We start from the raw sequence: 22,695 nt of genomic DNA, 5'->3' as shown, positions 1-22,695 counted from the left end.
TTTTGTTAATGATAATCCTATTATAGTGAGTGTTCCCTTCCATCACCTCCCCATGCAGTATATTCTTCACTGTAGATGAATTCTCCATATATGTACTCTGGTTATCATTTTCCTGTTTCTCAGAACTCTTGAATATTTTGTCAATACCGAGGTAGTTGGACTCCTTAAAAATTGTCTCTAAAGGGTTTTATCATCTTGACCATGTGTAGATGACCAAACAGAGGGCTTGCTGCAGGAACATTTTACATCAGTCATTTACCTTATCTAATTAATCATACTTATTTTTTGAAATCTGTGTCATTCTGTGGGAACAGCACACGTGCTTCACCCAGTGGCGCACACGGTGATAAACGGAGTATTTAGCCAGTCTGAAAAGTGTGATAGGAACATTGCTGTCTGATTTCTGTTTATGAAAGATTTCACAACGTGAAATTTGTGTTTGGACAGCGTTTTTGTGTAAAGTTTATTTTTTGATAGCTGTAAAACATTTCAAATACTGAGGTTTCACAGAACAAGGTTAAAACTGGGTTCCTAGCTTCCCCTCCCCTCCGCACCCCCAGCCCTGCTCCAGGGTAATTAGTGAATTAAGGCTGCACCCAGTAAATGCTTCTCTGGAAGACTTCTGAGCTTCCACGGGGTCACCTGTCTGTGCTGATGGAACATATGGCGTGTGCTTAGATCTGCAGAAAGCATCGGGACCTTTCCGTGTGGGAAGTGGGACAGGGGACCGTCAGTCGTGTTCCCATCCGTAAACTTCACTAGATACAAAGCAATTTGGACAGCATAAAAGAACTTTCATAAAAACTCTGGAATACTGTTCTTTAAACAATTCAAGAACTGCAGGGTGAAGTACTTTGCAATAGTTTTATAAGTATGAGCATAGTCATCCTGCCAGCTAGTAATTTTTAAAAATTATTATGATTATGTGATATGGAATTATTATGGGTGTAGAGTATTCTAGGTAAGGTGGATGAAAGGAAGATCTTTCCCTATAGCTCTCCTATACATTCCTTTTACTGAATTGAATTGCACGTGAAGTGGAAAATAAACTCCACCAGAGAAGAAAATCATACAATCTGTTCGTCGTTTCGTTATTTTGTTATTTTTTTCCTCTGGGCTCGGCTTGATAAAGCAGGCAGTTCATAGCTCTGCAGAGCTATGTGAAAAAGCCAGTGTTTTGCTCTTTGTTGATCTGTACCCCCACCCCTCCACAAGGTGGTGGAGTAATACAGAGCTGGGACCGTCCTGAACACGTATACAGTCTTCAGAGACTGTCAGAGGGAATTTACTGTATTTTGATAGATTGCATGCTAAGTCGTTTTAGTCGTGTTTGACTCTTTGCAACCCTATAGACTGTAGCCCACAAGACTCCTCTGCCCATGGGATTCTCCAGGCAAGAATGCAGTGGGTTGCCATGCCCTCCTCCAGAGAATCTTCCCAACCCAGGCATCGAACCGGTGTCTCTTATGTCTCCTGCATTGTCAGGCAGGTTCTTTACCACTGGAGCCACCTGGGAAGCCCATTGATTATGTTGACACAACAACATTTTTCCTAATCATACTGAATCTTTGTTTCCTGATAGGAATGACTCTTTTCTTTTTTATTTTTCTGACCATGCCAAGAGGCTTGCAGGATCTTAATTCCCCCACCAGGGACTGAACCTGGGGATCATGGCAGTGAAAGTGCTGAGTCCTGACCAATGGACCACCAGGGAAGTCCCAAATAGAAATAACTTTAAAATGCAGAGATTAAATAATAATAATAATAATAAAATGCAGAGATAAGTGAAATCATACACTACAATTACTTGTTTTTGTTTTTAAATCAAAGTTGTCATTTGCCACTAAAGTGAATGCGTCTTTAGATTCTGCTCTCAGAGACCAAAATGGAAAAATTGGAGAAATATCATTCAGCCAAAAGGTGGCTTTGACTTGTGTTATATTATTCTAAGTAGCTGGATGATAAATAAGTACTTATAGTATATTTGGAACTGAAAATATTTTGGTGAAAATAATCTCCAATGTCTCTTGCACAAATGAAAAAATTTTTTGTCAAAAAATCACTTGAAAGGTTTTACACTTTGCTTCTTGTTTATTTTCATTGGGGAACAATGATAACATTTTACTTGTAAAATTAATGATATCTTAGTGTAATTTAATTTAAAGCCCTAAGATATTGCTATGGAAACCAGGGAAGAAAGAGATTTGTATCAAGTTTTATTCTTCTGTAGACACTCTGAACCATGGGGCAGACACTAGGTCCTGACATGTATTAGTAATATTAACTATTAATAATATTAATTGATAATACCACCTGGTAGTAACAGGAAATGTCACCCAGGAGCTCCCAGGGCAGTGTTCTGGCTCCGCACTGCGTCGTGTTGCTTTATTCCATTTTCCTGGGTTTTAGCTGTGGGCTTCTCCCCAGTTCTCCCTGGAAGTCGGGGCCAGTCTCGAACACCAGGTCATTTGGTCAGAGTCCTGACCCTGCCCAGACGTGGGGCTCACCCCCTGAGCATTTGACATGCGGTCACTCACCTAACTGCCATCGTTGCATCCACCAGTTATGCTGTGAATTCAATCACAGGCAGACGTCATAGAACAACTTCAGTACCAACACTCCCCAGCATCAGCCCAAGGCCACTACACCCCACCCCGGACGCTAGCAGTGCACTGCTGCCCATCCTCTTTGGATCCAGCTCTTCCACCCTGTCAGTGTCTTCAGCCCTGACCTCTGCAGTCCTAGGTCCCAGGTTTCTCTTGAACTCCTAGGGTTTAGTTTTTATAAATTACAGCAGACGTCAATTTCCTTTTCTTTAGGCATGTATTTTCATAGATTTCTCTAGATGGAATGCCTCAGTGTAGTCTCTGTTCCTCAAAAACCTGAACTACTTAAAGGAAAGCTACTGTTTCCCCTTATTCACCTGTTACATATGACTGCTAACTTGCATTTCCAATCAGCCTTAGGTGACTTAAGGATTGCTCACTGAATTGATTCTATGCCAACCAAATCCAAAGAGTTTTTTCATTTTGTTAGCCTATGCAACCTTATTAGGGAATCAAGGTACACTGATTTTTAGGCTTTTTGAAAAATTTGAAAATAGCCTGAAGATCTCCTTCACCACTTTCTATGTGGGAGATAGTGCTCTGTTCTATCCAGAATAGAACAAGGAGTTATTGTAACCCGGGCCCTGAAGTGTTATGGAGTCCAGTTAATCCAGTGGCTGAAAGCATTACGGTGAACCCACATTGGACTTCACGCCACCAGGACTGATAGACATGAGCCTGAGCAACCTAGGGAGTCATTCTGATGATCTGTCTCTCTAGCTGAGAATATACAAGTGAATTCTGATTAAGAAACACACCATTTTCGTCTAGGATTCTGGCTTTCGCTGCTGATGCCTAGGTTCAGTCCCTCACTGGGGAACTGAGATCCCATCAGTCACATGGCTGTTCAGTGCCACTGAATATATAATATGTAGAGAATCAATTGCATACAGTCTTTCACTCCGAAGAAGTAACAGTTTCCTTGAGCAATTTCGGTCAGTTTGCTAATGGTTTCTTAATGCTTTGTTTCTATCCAGAGGCTGTTCCTCCTCTCTTCCTATGCCTGTGACATTCTCCATTCCATGCCCCTCCTCCCCCGCTGCACTACCCACCACACACTGGCACACTACTAGTGTTCAAAATTAGTAGTTTGCTGAGAAGATAATTAGAAAGAAATGATAATATCAAAGTCAAGCTTATTGAAATTTTAGAGACAGAAGATCATCTTTCTTCCTGAGTTAGAAACATCATTTTGATGATAATGTATTTGATGGTTTAAAGGAGAGATTCAAGGTGGTTTTAAATCCAGAATGAATGGCCCAAGTTTAAGAAGAGGGATGTCTGTGGAAATTGGGAGAAATTAAAGAATGGAATGATTCTTTGAGAACAAAAGGAGAAAGGGGGTATGATAAGGAATATGGTTGATCTTATGACAGCTAATAAACATAAGTGTGCTTCTGTTACTATTAATAGAAACCTTGGCTACTGATTCCAGATTTATATTATATTTATTGAATGTTGGTTTTTAACCTGTTGTAAATGCTTAAATATGGGAAATATTTAACAATCATGATTTCTGTTATGAATAAAACTTATTTCTTAATTTTATGGATTTTAGTTATATATACATATAAGGGGCTTTCCTGTGGCTCAGAGATTAAAGCATCTGCCTCCAATGTGGGAGACCCGGGTTCGATCCCTGGGTCAGGAAGATCCCCTGGAGATATATGTATGTATATATATATATATATATATATATATATAGAGAGAGAGAGAGAGAGAGAGAGAGAGAGAGCCCTGGTGACTCAGATGGTAAAGAATCTCCCTGAAGTAAATTCAAGACAGTATGAGAAATATTTTTAATGAGTTATTTCTAGTCACAATGTTTGGTTTTCCTTGTAATAATTTAATGTATATTTTCCTACTTAGGAAGTTATCTACTTTCTATTACCACTCATTTTTACCTCTGTCTATTGTTTAGCAGTCCGGTGTTTGCACCTGTCAATGAAGTAACCACATAAAGACCAGCACATGTATTCCAGTGAAAGTGGAATGCCAGCAGCTGGCAAAACAAAATGACAGTTTAATGTGGACAGAGTCAGGATTCAATATAACGTGCTACAGCAGAGTTGAAAGTTCAACTCAAACTGGAGAGCAAACACTCTAGTCTACATGCGGTACTTTTTTTTTTAAATGAAAAGAGAAGCTATCTTTGTCATGCTAAGAGTATTGTCTTTGGGAGAGATTGAATAATTATTTGCTTTACATAAGATATGCTTTAGCAGGGTTTTATCTCTAGTTATTACAGAGTTGATCATTATATGAGCGTCAGGAAAAGGGAGCCTTGAAAATTGGAACTAATTTTTACTGTACACGAATTTAAACACAGAATCAATTTTTAAAATAAACTTTCAACTACTGATATGACTTCAGATAGAGTGAAATAAATATAAATGTCCTTCTCAGTGGAAACTTATTTTGCTTTGCCAGTTTGTTTTCCTAACTTTCTGTGGATTCTTTTTATTTCACTTAATTAATTTGTTTTTTCACTTATTTTTACTATTGGCCACACTGGGTCTTTGCTACTGTGCGTGGGCTTCTGCTAGTTGGGGCAGTGGGGGCCACTTGATAGTTTGGGGCTTCTCATTGCGGTGGCTTCTCTTGTTGATGAGCGCAAGTTCTAAAGATCATGGGCTCAGTAATTGTGGCACAAGGGCTTAATTGCCCTGTGGCATGTGGAATCTTCCTGGACCAGAGATCCAGCCTGTGTCTCCTGCATGGGCAGGCAGATCCATTCGTATACAGCCCCTCCAAAGCTTGGGGCTGTTATGCCTATGGTTCTTTGGTCCCCTGTTAACCAATGGCAGTGTTCACAGTGTGTACTCCTTGTGCCCTGGTCAGAGAGGCATTTCAAGTGGATTGTGCTCTTTGAGAACAGATAGGTGGAGGGAGCCCCCAAAGTGCATGCCTCCCATAGCTTGAGTGATTCCCACATATTGGAAGCCAAGGAAGGCTGATGAGAATGAAGACTTTCACTGTTTTATTAAACTAGTGTTGCTGTGCCTCTGTTTTTTGGGTTTTTTTTTTTTTGGTTCCTTTCCTGCCACATGGGCCTTGGGGAGATTGAGTCACTATGCTGGTGATGGTAGGTGGTAGTTTTCTCCAGGAAGGTGTGGAGACAACCAAGGGAACGATAATTTGGGTAGTTCTAGGACCACCAGAAAGCTCTGGAGGATGCGGGGGACTGATGGAATAGAAGTTAGAGTTCAGTGAACTAAGGTAAGAGCTGAGGGTTACGGTCAAGTTCAGGATTAAGTCCTGCTGAGAATTCACCTGTCAGGGGATAATCAGAAATTATCAGCAGAGGGTTCATAGACCACAATATAGACATTCGTATATTGAAACCGTAATAAAGGCAACCCCAGTAAGAGCTAAACATTTGCAAATAAAAAATAGAGCATGTGAGGAAAGAGAGAAGGTAGCAGGTAATTTGAATGCTCTAAATTATTTTTTTTAATTAAAAATTTTTTCCATTGGTTTTATTTTTATTTACTTTTTAAAATTAAAGTATAATTGATTAAAAGTAAATTTGTAAAGTAAAATTGATAAAATTAAAGTACAACACTACAGTATTGTGTTAGTTTCAGGTATATGGCAAAATGATTCAGCCAAATTTTTTCAGATTATTCTTCCATTGCAGGTTATTTCAAGACAGTGAATACAGTTCCCTGTGCTATATAGTAAATAAACGCTCTAAATCTTAATCTTTATTTGTGGAGAGCCCAAAGCAATAAAGGCCACTATTTATAATTATAACAATGAGAAAAACTAAAAACAAAACCTTTGGCTTCTGGGAAGTGAGAGTTTATGTTCATATATACTATCTGCTGTTTACATTTTTTAAATTTGCATGCTTTCTCCATTATTAAATATCTAAAGTAACAGGGATGATGAAATTAATGTTAGTATGTAGAATAAATGGCAATATGTGTGACATACCTGGCACACAGTAGACACTCAAAAATAATAACTTTTATGACTGTTAATTACAAATTTTGTCATTTTTTATATGTGGCAGCTAATGTCAGCTGCATCCTCACTGTCCCTTCAAATGTAAGTAAAGTTGGCTCAAGCCTATGTTCTTCGCTTTATGGGAGCCAAAAGGGTGTCCACTGGTTTCCGCAGATGCCCATGGCATCTTCTCATGGCTTCTGCTGGGTTTAGGCTCCTTCTCCTACTGAAACAAGTCAGTTCCTGAGTTTCATGGCACTCTGTCATCCCAGTTCACATTTTGTTGAATCAGATTCTGAACTCAATCCAATTCTTCAACTGCTACTAAAACCACCCACTCACAGGACACCTTTTAGATGGACAAGGTTGCCGAAGGTGAGTGACAGGGACAGTTTGCATCACCCAGGCACCATTTCACATTGAATGTTGGGCATCACCTCTGGGTACAGGTCACCTTGTGCCTTCACCACACACCAGCGCCTCTTGTCTTAGGGTCCTGCCTGGCCATCCTCTCCTTTTAAAGCTCTTCTCATTGCTCAGGGGAGTGCTGGATTCCTTTCACTTTATTCAGCAGACCTGGCTTCAGACCCTGCTTGGCTGAACTGACCCCCTTAAGACAGGCAATAGATCAAAAGATCTTGCATAGCCAAATAAGTAAGTAAATTTAAAAATAAAGTTTGTTTATTAGTAAATAAATGAGCAAATAATGCATTACAGTCTAAAAAACAAAAAAGTAGAAGTGATTTACTTAAGTATTTTGAAATGCAGCATTTTTATATCTATAAGTGGGATTCATTTGATGTAATTCAAAAGATAGTTGAGGAAAATAATTTTTTTAAGCTTGTGACTTCACTGGGTGATAACTGCCTGCTTATTTAAAAATATATACATATATACATGTTGACCCATATACAATTTCAGAGTAATGCATTTAAAAAAACAAATTTTTAAAAAAGCAATAGTGGGAACATTGGTTTTAATCAGTTATAACTGTCCAATTGCAAATGCAGTGTGTAAACCCTGAGTCTTGTAAATTAATTGAGGCCGTCAAGATCCCTATGGAACTAGTGTTGGCATAATTTTTCTCACTTGCCTTTCTCTAAACTACAGAAAAACCACACCTTCATGCCTTGATTTGAAATGTTATATTTACCTTAGTTTATTTTCTCTCCAGGCTACACATGAAGTACCTGCTGTGATGCAAGGGGAGAAGATAAAACAATCAGTGGCTAAGGTATAGTAATGACTATGTGACCATTATTATTAACCTATATGTTGTTTATATGGATGCTGACTATTCTGAGAAAGTAGCAATGACTTCGAAAGCTACACCAAGAATCAATCTAATGAAGAGACAGAGCACCTGATTGCCTCTATAGGGTGATTGCCTCTACAGATTCTGGGGTATCTCCCTGCCACATCCAGAGAAATCTCATGACGTGCCTATAACTCCACTGTTATAGATTCATTCCTTTGCCAAAACTTCATCCCCTTGTAAAATATAAACAACAATGAGAAATAACATATAGCTCTAATGTGATTGAGTTGGTCAGATCCTTTCCTGAGGATAGTTTTGATAGAGGAAATACAGTAACTGGGGGAAGCTGCCGCTATAATGAAGAGATTTAGAAAATGCAATACCTAGTAGGGGAGGGGTGATGAAGAAAAATTTTGGTTGTTTCATAATGTTGTCTCACAGTGGCTGCTTTGAAGTGAATCATTTATGGAAAGTGGAGGCATGGGATCTTACATTCTTCCAATTCATGGGAATTTGCAAGTAAATGTAACTCATTGTTCTCTCAAAGTATTTTTGATGGTATGCTATTTAATAGAAATAACATTTCAGATTTATGGATAAAACAATACAAACAGAATTCATATCATTAACTTTGTGATGTATTTTCTACTGAAAGATTGAAGAAGAGAAACGTGTTTTGGAACAGCAAATACAAGTATTAACGTCTAAGTTAGAGAAAGAGAGAAAGAAATCAGAAAGGTATTGGTAATAATAATTTATAATTGTTCATTTGCAGCTAGTACATACTATATATATATAACCATCTATAAATTTATTACAGGATTAAAAAGGAATCAGAACATATCAACAAAAACTGGGAAAAGAAATTCTTAATTCTCAGGAACAGGTATAGTGTGGTGATATACACAAAGTCTATTTGTAAAAAACATGACTAATCATCTTTTAAGGAAACTGGGAGCCTAGCATTTTTCATGTGTATTAAGTAATATAAAATGCCATCACATGCTTCTAATAAGAAATGCAAAATAACTGACCTAAAGTAGAAGAGTAGTCAAAGTCACTTCAAATAAAAACTAAATTCCAAACTCTGTTTTATTCCTGATCTCAGTGTTTAAATGTAAATAATCAACAGGATGGACAGACTCTCTTAATAACTGGTTTAATCGGACCCACAGAGTCATCTTCCCCCATAGGCCTATTAAAACATATTCCTGCTTATTTGCACATGATAATAGTTATCTTCAGATATAGAGATCTGAGTGAGTGAGGGGGGTGTGCTGTCCGGTTGCTTAGAAGAGACTCTCCCCCTCCCCCCAAAGAAGCCTCGTGTGCAGAAGTGCTGGGATGAGTGTTGGCTCATGTGTTCAGAACAGTGAGGACACCAGATGGCTGGAATGACGTGAGCAGGGGCGAGTGGTAGAAGAGCTCAGAGAAGAACATTTGAGGTTTTGCTCCGAGACGGGAAATCACTAGAAGCTTCGTTTTTCGTTTTTGTCTTTCTCCCCTGCGGTGGGTCTTCGTTGCTGTGGACCGGCTTTCTCTGGTTGGGGCAAGCAGGGGCCACTCCTTAGTTGCGGGGCGCCGTGAGCTTCTCCTGTTGCAGAACATGGGTTCTAGGTACCCCGGCTTCAGCAGTTGCAGCACACAGGCTCAGTAGCTGTGGCGCACAGGGTTAGTTGCCCCATGGCATGTGGAATCTTCCCGGACCAAGGATCGAACCCGTGTTCCCTGAATAAATTTCTCCAACATTTCGGCCTTGAGGGAAGTCCACTCTGGGACTTCATATTACCAGTTTATTTTAAAAGGATATAACTCAGGAACAGCTGAATGGAAGAGATGCACAGGGCGAAGTTTGTGGGCGGGCTCTCAACACTCCTGCTCCCTGGGCAATGCTGCTCTCCTCATACCTCCACACGCTCACCAACCCAGGAGCTCTGGTTTTTAATTGGTAAGAAAATCTCTTTTACATGCCTACTAGGTCATTACCACACTTAAGAAACCTAGCAATATAAATCCGTTAATATTTCTTATTAACCAAGTCGTATTCAAATTTCTTGGTTATCTCAAGGGAATCTTTTATAGTTGTTTGTTTAAATCAGGATCTGGAATAAATAGACCACTGCATTTGGCTGTTACATCCTTTAAACCTTTTTTTTTTTCCCTATAATGATCCCACATAAGCCCCTTTCTTTCCAGTCCATTGATTTGCTAGAGAAATGTGTTTATTTCTTATGTAGAATGTCCCCCATTCTGGATTTGGCTAATTGTTTACACGCATGTGTATGTGTGTGTGTGTGGTGCCTTTTAGCATGTTCTTCAGTCTGTACTTCCTACAAACTGATCTTAAATCTAGAGAGTTGATTAGATTCAGATTCAATATTTTAGGCAAGATTATTTCACGCGAACTACTAGGTGATTCTTACGCATCCCATCATAGGGCACTTTAGTGTCTGGCTTTATTTTAATCATGTTATCAGCCTGATTCATGAATTTCCAGGTTTACCAATTGACCTTTCTCCAAATGATCTTAACATCTATTAATAATCACAAACCGTGAGTCAAGATTTCATTAGGATGGCAAATTGTTAATACTTCAGTTTTATCTTTCTTTCTGCATTTCTTAGCTAAGTTCTATCAAAGAAAAACATTCCCCTCAACTGGTTACCCTGAAATATAGTTTCAGACGAGATGAGGCAAGATAAATGCTTGATCCTCTTTATTTATCAATATTCAGAATAATGAGTTGGTACCCTGAAACCTCATTGGAGAGTCTTGAACTAAGGAAAGACCCAAATGATCTGATGTCTTGAAAGAATAATTCTGACTTCTGTATTGATACAAGGCCATAGGGAAACCAAAGGAAAGGCAGGGAGAAAAGTTAGGAGCTCCAGAAAGAATAAGCCTCTTTTAGGCAAAACATGATGGTGATTTGACTGGGATGGGAGACGTGGAGGTGTTGCTGCTGCTGCTGCTGCTAAGTCGCTTCAGTCGTGTCCAACTTTGTGCGACCCCATAGATGGCAGCTCACCAGGCTCCCCCGTCCATGGGATTCTCCAGGCAAGAACAGTGGAGTGGGTTGCCATTTCCTTCTCCAATGCATGAAAGTGAAAAGTGAAAGTGAAGTTGCTCAGTAGTGTCCGACTCTTAGCGACCCCACGGACTGCAGCCTACCAGGCTCTTCCATCCATAGGATTTTAGGAGGTGTTGAGAAATGATTAAATGTGGGCTATGTTTTGAAAGTCATCTATGGGGTCACACAGAGTCGGACACGATTGAAGTGACTTAGCAGCAGCAGCAGCAGCATGTTTTGAAAGTAGGAGGTACTGAAAGATTTGCAGCAAGAGGGGAAAGAAAGAAGTAAAGTTTGATTGCAAAGATTTTTTACAACAGAAAAGATGAAGTTGCCTTCAACTTCAAACAAGCAAGCTCATTTTGTCAGGAAATCAGTTTTGATATGTGAAATTCAAGATGCCTCTTAGTAACCTAAGGGTAGATGTCTAGTGGCAGATGAATATATGAGTCTGGAACTCAGAAGAAAGTTGAGGCTGGGGGCATACATTTGGGGTGCATTAGTATAGATGGTATTTAAAGTCATGGGATTAAATGAGATTAGCTAAGAATAAGTGTTGGAGAAAAATGGAGAGATACAAGGACTGAGTTCTAGTATTTGGTGGTATCTGACTTTCAAAAGTTTGTATTGAGCTGATGTTTTCCCTTTAAAGGATGTCCTCTTTTGTGAACTCTTTTCATCTTCTTTGCTTTCTTCTCAGCTTGTGAAATTTGTTTGTGTATTCTTATTTTTAATTCTTGTCAATTTTGAGTGAGTGAGTGAAGTCACTCAGTCATGTCTGACCCTTTGCGACCCCACAGACTGTAGCCTACCATGCTCCTCCATCCATGGGCTTTTCCAGGCAAGAGTACTGGAGTGTATTGCCATTTCCTTCTCCAGAGGAACCTTCTTCCCTGGAAGAAGAAAAGTCCTGACTTCCCTGATGGCTCAGAGGGTAAAGCATCTGTATGCAATGCAGGAGACCTGGGTTCAATCCCTGGGTCAGGAAGGTCCCCTGGAGAAGGAAATGGCAACCCACTCCAGTATTCTTGCCTGGAGAATCCCATGGACAGAGAAGCCTGGTAGACTACAGTCCATGGGATCGCAAAGGGGCGGACACCACTGAGTGACTTCGCTTTTGTCAATTTTAGATGTTACAAATACCTTTTCCCAGTCTATGAACTTTGTGTATGTTGCCCTTATTGTACAGAAATTCTTAATCTTTATCCATCGGTATTTTTCCTTAGATGTATTTAGAAAATCTTTCTCCATCTTCACTAAGATATTCTCCCACTTCTTAAAACAAGCCTTCTTGACTTACCTCTCACATTTAGGTCTTTATTCCAGTTCTTTCTGGAGTGAGTTGTGGTTCCACTTTGGTCACGTACTATGTTCTAGTATATTCCTGAATCTGTTTCAGTATTCCTATTCTATTCCATCTATTCTTCCTTTCCAGGATATTACTATACTATTATTTTGTGATATATGTTAATATCTAGTATTATTAAGGCTGTTCCTCCTTATTTGCTTTTCACGGCTGGAAAATATATAATTTTAGAAACCAAAGAGTGATAAGTTTATATTAATATTTAAAATTTTTTACTTGCATTTCTTTGTGCTTATACTGAAAATTCTAGTTTCTTATCACATGAACATCATACCAATTTGCTCTCTCCTATGATTTCTGCTCATTTTAATTCCATTACATGTTTTATTTCAGCTTTCATGTCCTTAAGAATGAGATGTTTACTAGGCACACATTATTTCGTCAGTTTGCAGTGCTGGCTGATACATCCTTCAATTATGTTGTAAGTACACATTGGGGTAGATGCACTTTGTCTCTTTGATGTCTCTTTTTGAACTTAGCTTTTTGAGAATCCCTGATCTTAGCCCTGGAGATAGTACAGAGAGGCACTGTGCTAGATGCTGATAGCATAAGACAGTGTTTGAACCCAAAGAGCTCAATGTAGTATGAGACATAGATGTGTAAACAAATGGCTTCCATGCGATATGGTTGAGCTACAGTGGAGGCAAGTGAAAATTTTAGAGAAAGGTGACTCATTCCTCCTGGGAGGAATCTATTAACCTGACCACTGTGCACATGGATGGAACATAGGAACAATCACAGCTAAAGATCCAAGTATCTAGTCACTTCCAAATGGAAAAAGGAGGTAAAAGAATCTGTTCCTAGTACCAGGTCATTCATTTTTACACTAGAAGTAACCTATAGAAGAAGCCCAGTTCCAAAATAGACTTTTTTAAAATTGAAGTATAGTTGATTTACAATGTTGTCTAATTTCTAATGTTCAGCAAAGTGATTCAGTTATTATTTATATACATATGTGGTGGTGCTGGGGGGCTTCCCAGGTAACTCAGTGGTAAACAATCCACTTGTCAATGCAGGAGACTTAGGAGACTCAAGTTCTATCCCTGGGTGGGGAAGATGCCCTGGAGGAGGGCATGACAACCCACTTCAGTATTCTTGCCTGGCAAATCCCATGGACAAAGGAGCCTGGCAGGCTACAGTCCATGGGGTCGCAAAGAGATGGACGTGACTTGCGACTGAGCACACACACATGTGTATATGTATATACACATGTGTGTATATATATATATATATATATATATACACACACACATATATATAACTGAACATATATACAGTGTATATATATTGTTCTTTTTCAGGTTCTTTTCCATTATAGGTTACTACAAGATATTAAGTATAGTTCCCTGTAATATAAGTAGGTCCTCATTGTTTATTTTACATCCGCTCAGTTCAGTTCAGTGGCTCAGTCATGTCTGACTCTCTGCAACCCCATGAATCGCAGCATGCCAGGCCTCCCTGTCCATCACCAACTCCTAGTGAGTATCTATTTAATCCCAAACTTCTAATTTATCCCTCCCTGCCTCTCCCCTTTAGTAATCATTTTTGTTTTCTATGTCTGAATCTATATCTGTTTAGTAAATGAGTTCATTTGTATCATTTTTAAAGATTTTATGTATAAGTGATATCATAGACAAAATAAACTGTGAAATTATATCTATGATATATACTATATTGGAGAAGGCAATAGCACCCCCACTCCACTACTCTTGCCTGGAAAATCCCATGGACGGAGGAGCCTGGTAGGCTGCAGTCCATGGGGTCACTAAGAGTCAGACATGACTAGGCGACTTCACCTTCACTCTTCACTTTCATGCATTGGAGAAGGAAATGGCACCCCACTCCAGTGTTCTTGCCTGGAGAATCCCAGGGACGGTGGAGCCTGGTGGGCTGCCGTCTATGGGGTCGCACAGAGTCGGACACGACTGAAGCGACTTAGCAGCATGACTATCTTAGATATAAAATAGACTATTTTTAAACCTGTTTAATGTTTTTGCTTGGGAGTTGTAAAAGGAATGATGCCCAGGGTAGAAATATAATCAGTAAATTGTAAACAATGAGTAAATTAACATACTATAAATGCCATTTAGAAACTGCTGTGATGCTAAGTGTTTTGGGGACAAATAAGGTTTGTGAGAAAGGTCACAAGAAATATAAATTTTGGTTTCTTGCTTCAAAAGGCTTACAACCTAAAATCACTTTCTTTTAAAATTTTTTTCCACAATTTTCAATTTAGGATGATTTTTTAAATCCAAGTTGCTGCAAGAGATCAAAGAACTTAAGAACATTGGCAAGATGATATTATTTCTAATTTTTAGTTAAATTTACATAGCAAAATGAACCTTGCTGTGCTTCGCAAATAGCACTAGTAGAAAAAAAAAAAAACACAAAAAACACACACACAAAAAAACCTGCCTGCCAATACAAGAGACATAGGAGACATGGGTTTGATTCCCGGGTTGGGAAAATCTCCTGGAGGAGAGCATGGCAACCCACTCCAGTATTCTTGCCTCAAGAATCCCATGGACAAAGGAGCCTGATGGGCTATAGTCCATAGGGTCACAAAGAGTCATACATGACTGAAGTGACTTAGCATGCGCACATGCGAGAAACTTGCTAAGGATTTTTAATAATTGACTCCCCCAAAGTGTTCCAAAACTGGTCTATATATACAATAGTCTCTTCTCCTTCAGTTTTTTTCTCTTCTCAACCAAAGATTACAATTTTTTAGATGTTTCTTTTTATTTATTTATTTGGCTGTGCTGGGTCTTAGTTGCAGCATGCAGGCTCTTTAGTTGCAACATATGGGATCTAGTTCCCTGACCAAGGATCGAACCCAGGCCTCCTGCATCAAGAGCTCGGAGTCTTAACCACTGGGCCACCAAGGGAGTCCTCACATAAATATTTAAATGGTTTATTTGTTGAGGGGAACAAAAAAGGAGTGGGAGCAGGCTGTAGAGGGATAGAAAATGCATGCAAATGAGTATGCATACATACAAACCAACCAGAGAGAAGCCTTGAATAGGGAAAACGTCACATAAACTCCCAGGGTGCACCCACAGACCTCAGACCTCTTTTTTATAATAATGCTTGGTGTGCTTTTGGTCATTTTCACCAGCATATTTTTAGTGTCATGATTGACTGTGCAATATATGATGTTGGTGGCTGTTCTGCTTATGTGCTGCTGCTTCTGAACTCCTAGAAGAGATGCTTTGGTGTTTTCACTCTTCAGTTCCTGGGAACCGGGACCACTACTGTGTAGCTTCTAGGAACTGAGTGGTGCTGGGGATGACCTTGTGAGACCTGGCCAGTTAAAAGGAGTGAATCCCAAATGGCTTAGGGAGAAGCAAAAGGAAGAAGAGTCAGAAGAGACATTGAGGAAAACATTTTTGCTTGAATTTTCTCACAAAGTAGCCTGAATTAGGAAAGGATCTATTCCTTGCGGCTCAGTTGGGAAAGAATCCACCTGCAATGCAGGAGTTTCAGGAGACTCAGGTTCGATCCCTGGATCGAGAAGATCTCCTGGAGGAGGAGATGGCAATCCTCTCCAGTATTCTTGCCTGGGAAATCCCATGGACAGAGGAGCCTAGAAGGCATCAGTCCATAGGGTCACAAAGAGTCTGACATTCCTTGGGTTTAAAGGAAATTATTTCCCCAGTGATATTTGAGCAATTAAGTTAGAAGCATAATATTCATATCTCAGTTAACTAAGGACTGAAGAGCATTCTACCTCCATTTGAGTTGATCTTTATTTCCCCTGGATAACAATGGTACATACCCTTTGTGTCTTTCAGAGAGTTAAACCTTTATTTGTGCAATCCAAAACGAACTTGGCAACAGTGACGACGTCTTCTACAAGTGTTGATCATTCATCTTCGGTAGGTAGATTACTTTTTTCCTATTTAACATTTAATCAGTCAGCATTATTCAGCTTCAGTAATTAAACATCTCATTTTACCTACAGGTAAACATCAAGTATGAAGATGTAGACAACAATCAGATTTCCTTCCCACTTTCACAACAAGGTAAGAATCCTTATTGTTGAAGAAAAGGTGCACACACACAGGATGGGTAATGAATCAAGATTAGTAGCACTTTTCTTTGTCATACTGAGATGTTTGGTTTCTGGGTGAATGCACGGCTTTTTTTCCAGCCACTTTATAAGACTAGTGCATTGATAGGATGAATAAAAGAATGTTAATATGTATTTCTGAATATGTATATCTGTTAATTAAAAATGAGAGTCATACATCAAAACTAGAAACTGTCTAGCTTGAAATTCTGTTTTCTTTTTTTTTTTTTAACTGCCAACAAACCTGAGGCTCCTGTTAAATTCCTAGTTTCCAGTTTAATAATAGAAGAAAAATCTGACCATTTCTAGCATTCTTTATCTCCCACCAGTCCTTGCAGGGCCTCAAATTGGACTGTTTGGGAGGTGGAGGTACATTTTGTTCATAAGTTTCTATACGTCTTTAGGAAGCAACCGTGCTTGCTTTTCTCTAATGAAGAGGTTGTGTTAACAAAATGCAACATTCTTCATTTGAATTATAGATAGTAATCAAAGGGTGTCAGTAATTTCTGATTTCATTTCTTGGATTCTTTAAAAGTAAAGTTTTATCATGAATATTTATACAGGGAGGAAATGTGTGAAATGAGTTTAAATCCTAGACCCTAATTTTAAAATCATCTACTTTTTGAAAACAAGATTGAGAAAGGAACCTCTCTCCTGGGCATCCACGCAATGGAGAGACTTTTTCTGTAGTGTTTACAGGTGTAGGTAGTATCTTTTCCAGAGGTGCTTGCCTGGGTGCTGGGAATCTTTTGGCAGCCACAGTCCTCTCTACTTCCTAGACTGACATTTTTGATCATAGTAACACCCAGATATGCAGATGACACCACCCTAATAGCAGAAGGCAAAGAGAACCTGAAGAGCATCTTGATGCAGGTAAAAGAGGAGAGTGAAAAAGCTGGCTTAAAACTCAACATTCCAAAAACTAAGATCATGGTATCCAGTCCCATCACTTCATGGCAAATAGATAGGGGGGGAAAAACTGAAAACAGTGATAGATTCTATTTTCTTGAGCTCTAAAATCACTACAGACAGTAACTGAAACCATGAAATTAAAAGGCATTTGCTCCTTAGAAGAAAAGCTATGACAGACCTAGACAGTTTATTCAAGAATGGAGATATCACTTTGCTGTCAAAGGTCCATATAGTGAAAGCTATGGATTTTCCAGTAGTCATGTATGGATGTGAGAGTTGGACCATAAAGAAGGCTGAGTGCTGAAGAATTGATGCTTTCTAACTGTGATGCTGGAGAAGACTATGGAGTCCCTTGGACAGCAAGGAGATCAAACCAGTCAATCCTAAAGGAAATCAACCCTAAATATTCATTGGAAGGACTGATGCTAAAGCTGAAGCTCCAATACTTTGGCCACCGGATGTAAAGATGGAAACTCTTTACAACTCACTGGAAAAGTTTCTGGAAAAGATTGAGGGAAGGAGGAGAAGGGGCAACAGAGGATGAAATGGTCAGATGGCATCATTGACTCAATGGACATGAGTTTGAGCAAACTCCAGAAAATGGTGAAGGACAGGGAAGCCTGGCATGCTACAGTCCATGGGGTTGCAGAGTTGGACATGACTGAGTGACTGAACAATGACAGCACCCAGACTGGATTCTATAGTGGCTGCCAGCTTAAACCATGGCAGCTTTTTAAAGATATCAGCATTTGAGGGGGGGCACACCACGTGGCTTGGGGATCTTAGTTCCCTCACCAGGGATCAGACCCAGGTCCCTGCTGTGGAAACGCAGAGTCCTAACCACTGGACCACCAGAGAATTCCCAAAGATGTCAGCATTTAAATAAAGGGCTAGATCTGCAGACTGTTGGAAATTCCAATCCCTACAGTAAGTTATTTCTAAAATATCATAATGTATTAGGGGAAGAAAGAATATACTCAATCTGATTTTGGTATTGACCATCTGGTGATGTCCATGTGTAAGGTCATCTCTTGTGTTGTTGGCAGAGGGTGTTTTCTGTGACCAGTGCATTCTCTTGGCAAAACTCTGTTAGCCTTTGCCCTGCTTCATTTTGTACTTCAAGGCCAAACTTGCCTGTTACTCCAGGCATCTCTTGATTTCCTACTTTTGCATTTCAGTCCCCTGTGATGAAAAGGACATCTTTTTTTGTGTGTTAGTTCTAAAAGGTCTTGCAGGTCTTCATAGAACTGTTCAACTTCGGCTTCTTTAGCATTAGTGGTTGGGGCAGACTTGAATTACTGTGATATTGAATGGTTTGCCTTGGAAACGAACCGAGATCATTCTATTGTTTTTGAGACTACACCCAAGCACTGGATTTCAGGCTCTTTTGTTGACTATGGGACTACTCCATTTCTTCTACAGAACTCTTGCCCACAGTAGTAGATATAATGGTCATCTGAGTTAATTTCACCCATTCCTGTCCATTTTAGTTCACTGACTTCTAAAATGTTGATGTTCACTCTTGCCATCTCCTGCTTGACCACTTCCGATTTACCTTGATTCATGAACCTAACTTTCTGGGTTCTTATGCACTATTGTTCTTTACAGATTCAGACTTTACTTCCATCACCAGTCACATCCACAAGTGGGCATTGTTTCCACTTTGGCTCAGCCTCTTCATTCCTTCTGGAGCTATTTCTCCACTCTTCTCCAGTAGCATATTGGGCACCTACCAACCTGGGCGGGGTAGGGGGGGGGCAGTGGTCATCTTTCAGTGTCATATCTTTTTGCCTTTTCATACTGTTCATGGGGTTCTCAAGGCAAGAATGCTGAAGTGGTTTGCCATTTCCTTCTCCAGTGGACCGCGTTTTGTCAGAACACCATGACCCATCCATCTTGGGTGGCCCTGCATGGCATGGTTCATCGTTTCATTGAGTTAGGCAAGGTTTAGGTCCATGTGATCATATGGACTGAGCACCCAAGGCTGACCATGGAAGAACTGACGCCTTCAAACTGTGGGGCTGGAGAAGACTCTCAAGAGTCCCTTGGACTGCAAAGAGATCAAACCAGTCAATCCTAAAGGAAATCAACCCTGAATATTCACTGGAAAGACTGATCTGAAGTGGAAGCTCCCATACTTTGGCCACCTGATGCAAAGAGCTGACTCATTGGAAAAGATCCTGATGCTGGGAAAGATTGAAGGCAGTAGGGAAATGGGACCACAGAGGATAAGATGGTTGGATGGTATTACCGACTCAATGGACATGAGTTTGAGCAAGCTCCAAGAGATGGTGAAGGACAGGGAAGCCTGGGGAAGAAAGACTTTCATGATTTATCATTAAAATGTAAATTGTTAAACTTGCAATTTTGTTCTACCTGACATTTTAATTAGAGCCTTAATTAACAGCAAAAATCCAGTTGAGAATTTTACATCCAAAAATTATTTTTCTGAGCCAAGCAAACCATTTTCTGAGGGTCCATTTGTAGTCATACAAACCAACTTTGATGGCTACCTGGGTCGTGAGGGAGCCTCAGCCAAAACAAACACTGGCATTCCCTTTCTTCTATTCTGAAAATGCAAAGTGTAGAGTTATTTCCACCCTGTCTACTGAAAACCCTCCTAAAATTCATTAGCCCCCTTTCTCCAGCTTACTAATAAAACTGAAAGTAAGTGCTATTTTATGATCCATAATTTTCCAGGATGCCACAAAGCGCATCATACTGAATACGACTCTGAGCTGCAGAGAGGGAGTGGGTGAGAGTGTCACACAGAAAGTCTCTGGGCATAACCCTGACATTTCTTTCTACAAACTCTCTGATTTAACTTTGCCGTGTCACATTCTCCCCTCTGAAGGCAGTGTAGGGAAATCATTCAGTTAACGAAAGTTTCTGGTTAATTGGGTTCCAGTTAACCCCAAATCAACTAGAAATAAATTTTCTACTTGTAATGGCCCAAAAAGCCAACACATAAATGCCAGGAGGAAATTGAATTACAAATTTACTAATTTGAAAAGTAAATGATTTTTTTTTTCATTGGAAAGCTGTCTTTTACGGTTATGGGGGTAGAACAGTATGCACACTAGATGTTCAAAAAGCCAAACCATCTTCACAAAACAAGTCACTCCAAGCTTCTCAGGTGCTTCAGAAGGTGGAGAAACCCCTCCAGGCCCCTAGGAAATAGTTCAGTATATTATCAATGTTTTCAAGCACTAGTTCACAAATTCATTTTCAAGGAGGTGTTTAGCTACGTGACTCATGTGAGTGAATAGACAAATCATTACTTTCTATAACGTGGGGGTGACTGTAACCTATCTGGTGACAGAAGCCAAACTGAACCCTTTAAAGTCACTGTGTTATTGAGGTCTGTATTTTAAATTATGTAAATGGAATATTAATATTTTAAACACCCTATGGAATATTTATCCTCCCTGTTACCAGAATCCTCAGTGTTGCTTTAAAGATCAAGGTTTTTATATTATATATTTATATAATAAGATACTTCTGAAAATTATGGATAACTAACATTTAATGGGTGTAGGTACTATTCTAATGACTTTCCCTGGTGGCTCAGTGGTAAAGAATCCACCTGCCAATGCAAGAGACAAAGGTTTGATTCCTGGATTAGAAAGATCCCCTGGAGAAGGAAATGGCAACCCACTCCAGCATTCTTGCCTGGGAAATCCCATGAACAGAGGAACCTGGTGGGCTATAGTCAATGGGGTAGCGAAGAGTTGGACATGACTTAGCAACTAAACAACAACCAACTATTCTAAATACTTTTCAGGTTTTAGCTCTAACCCTCACAAAAACCCTATAAAGTCAGCACTCTTGCCTTCTCAAGTCTATAAAGGAGACAGTTGGATACAGAGGGGCCTAGTAGGCTGCCAAGGTTATGACTGCAAATAAATAGATTATTATTATTTTTACAAAAAAGGCTGGGTTCAGACTCAGACAGTGTGGCCCCAGGGGCCAGGTTTGTCACCAGGCAATTATACTGACTTACTCCAAGACACATGCATGACAATGTGTGTGGTCCCATTTTCAGCAACACACAATGGGAAAACATGTGATGTAGCAGAAAGGCTTTGCAGGTAGACAGGCTTTGGTTCCCATCTCATTCCAGCTACTTACTCCCTGGGTGACTTCATCTCAGCTCCTTCTGCTGTGTAAAATGGAGGTGGTGACTCTAACTCCTAGCTTTGTTATGAGGATTAAATGAAGTGACTTGCCTAGCTAACCCCATCCCTACCTTTCCTCCTGACCTATGGATAATATAATCCCTGGGTTCTGAAAATAAAGTCTGGCAAACCTGCTTTTCAACCCATTACATGAGAATTATAATGTTCTCAGAAGTAGGCTAGTGATTTAAAAGAACTGGTGTCTCCTTTAATTCTTATGTCCACCATGCATAAGAAAGAATAAAGTTTGTCATTAGTATCAGATCATACTGTAGATATTTTGAAAAGGGCAAAATAAAACATAAAACATAACTTAAAATCGCATCAGAGGATATATTCTTCCCAAGCAAACTGAACTTTACTCTTTGTTACGTTGCAAGCTTTACTCCAAAAAATTCTAGTGTGAAGCAGAGAGTTGCTCTTGCAACAAAGAAAATTTAAGAGATAAAGAAATCCTCATGAATATAAAGAAATTTTAAAAAATGAGGTATGATACTATTGACAGAATTTCAAAGCAGTCTTTTTTACACAGTAGTAATTATCCAAGGAGATCCCAGGTGACATTATTAATTTGTTTGCTACTTTGCTGTGATAAAATTTGGGATCTGAGCAGCCCATTGTATACTGTGCACTGCCACAGATTTTATGTACTTAAGAAGACCTTTCTCACAGTCCAGTAATTAGGTGCTATTGACATTGTAATCTTCGAAAATGTTCCTAATGGGCCCCAAAGACACGAATCTCATTGATAAAACCTCAAAGTAACAGTGACCCTTTAAGTGGCTTGTCGGTAAGAGAAACCTCAAACATAAATATCTGAAACGCAGGAGAAACCCAAATTTAAACCTAGATTACATTGTATTGTTAATTTTCTGAGACTTTTAGTGAAGAAACATGGAAGAGATGATCTTAAAGGTTTTTAAAGAATGGTAGAGCAATTGTAGTACATTGGATAGGTTTTTAAAATCTTTCTTTTCACCTTTTGAAACTTTAGACCTGAAAAGTGTTTCATTCTTAAGTAATTGTAGTGTGCACCAAAAGTGGAGTTCAGTTCCCCCGTTTTTGTTTTAAACACAAAAATAATTTTAAAAATCACACAAGAGAAGTAACTTAAGAGATAAAAAGGAAAGCATTTTAGGCATAAGTGTTAGCATTGTTTTACATATTCTTTCTAGACTTCAGCTATAATTAATATAATTTAGGAAAGTATTCATATTCAAATGCATATTTTATAATATTGCTACATATGTACATTCATACACAAGCAATATATATAACTGAT

The 22,695-nt window shown here is 39.3% G+C and overlaps 1 protein-coding gene across 1 annotated transcript in view; it reads left to right on the top strand.

Annotated features, from left to right (window-relative positions):
• The window catches only part of C13H10orf67 (chromosome 13 C10orf67 homolog), a 104,219-nt gene that overhangs the window by 66,617 nt on the left and 14,907 nt on the right, over positions 1-22,695 (top strand). The window contains exons 11-16 of the mRNA XM_069547431.1: positions 7,732-7,791; positions 8,471-8,553; positions 8,636-8,701; positions 12,585-12,672; positions 16,046-16,129; positions 16,216-16,276. Coding sequence (XP_069403532.1) covers positions 7,732-7,791; positions 8,471-8,553; positions 8,636-8,701; positions 12,585-12,672; positions 16,046-16,129; positions 16,216-16,276 — 442 coding nt within the window. The remainder of the gene's footprint in view (positions 1-7,731; positions 7,792-8,470; positions 8,554-8,635; positions 8,702-12,584; positions 12,673-16,045; positions 16,130-16,215; positions 16,277-22,695) is intronic.

This window comes from Ovis canadensis, chromosome 13 (assembly GCF_042477335.2).
Source record: "Ovis canadensis isolate MfBH-ARS-UI-01 breed Bighorn chromosome 13, ARS-UI_OviCan_v2, whole genome shotgun sequence".
NCBI lineage: Eukaryota > Metazoa > Chordata > Mammalia > Artiodactyla > Bovidae > Ovis > Ovis canadensis.
This window is presented reverse-complemented; position numbering and strand designations above follow the sequence as displayed.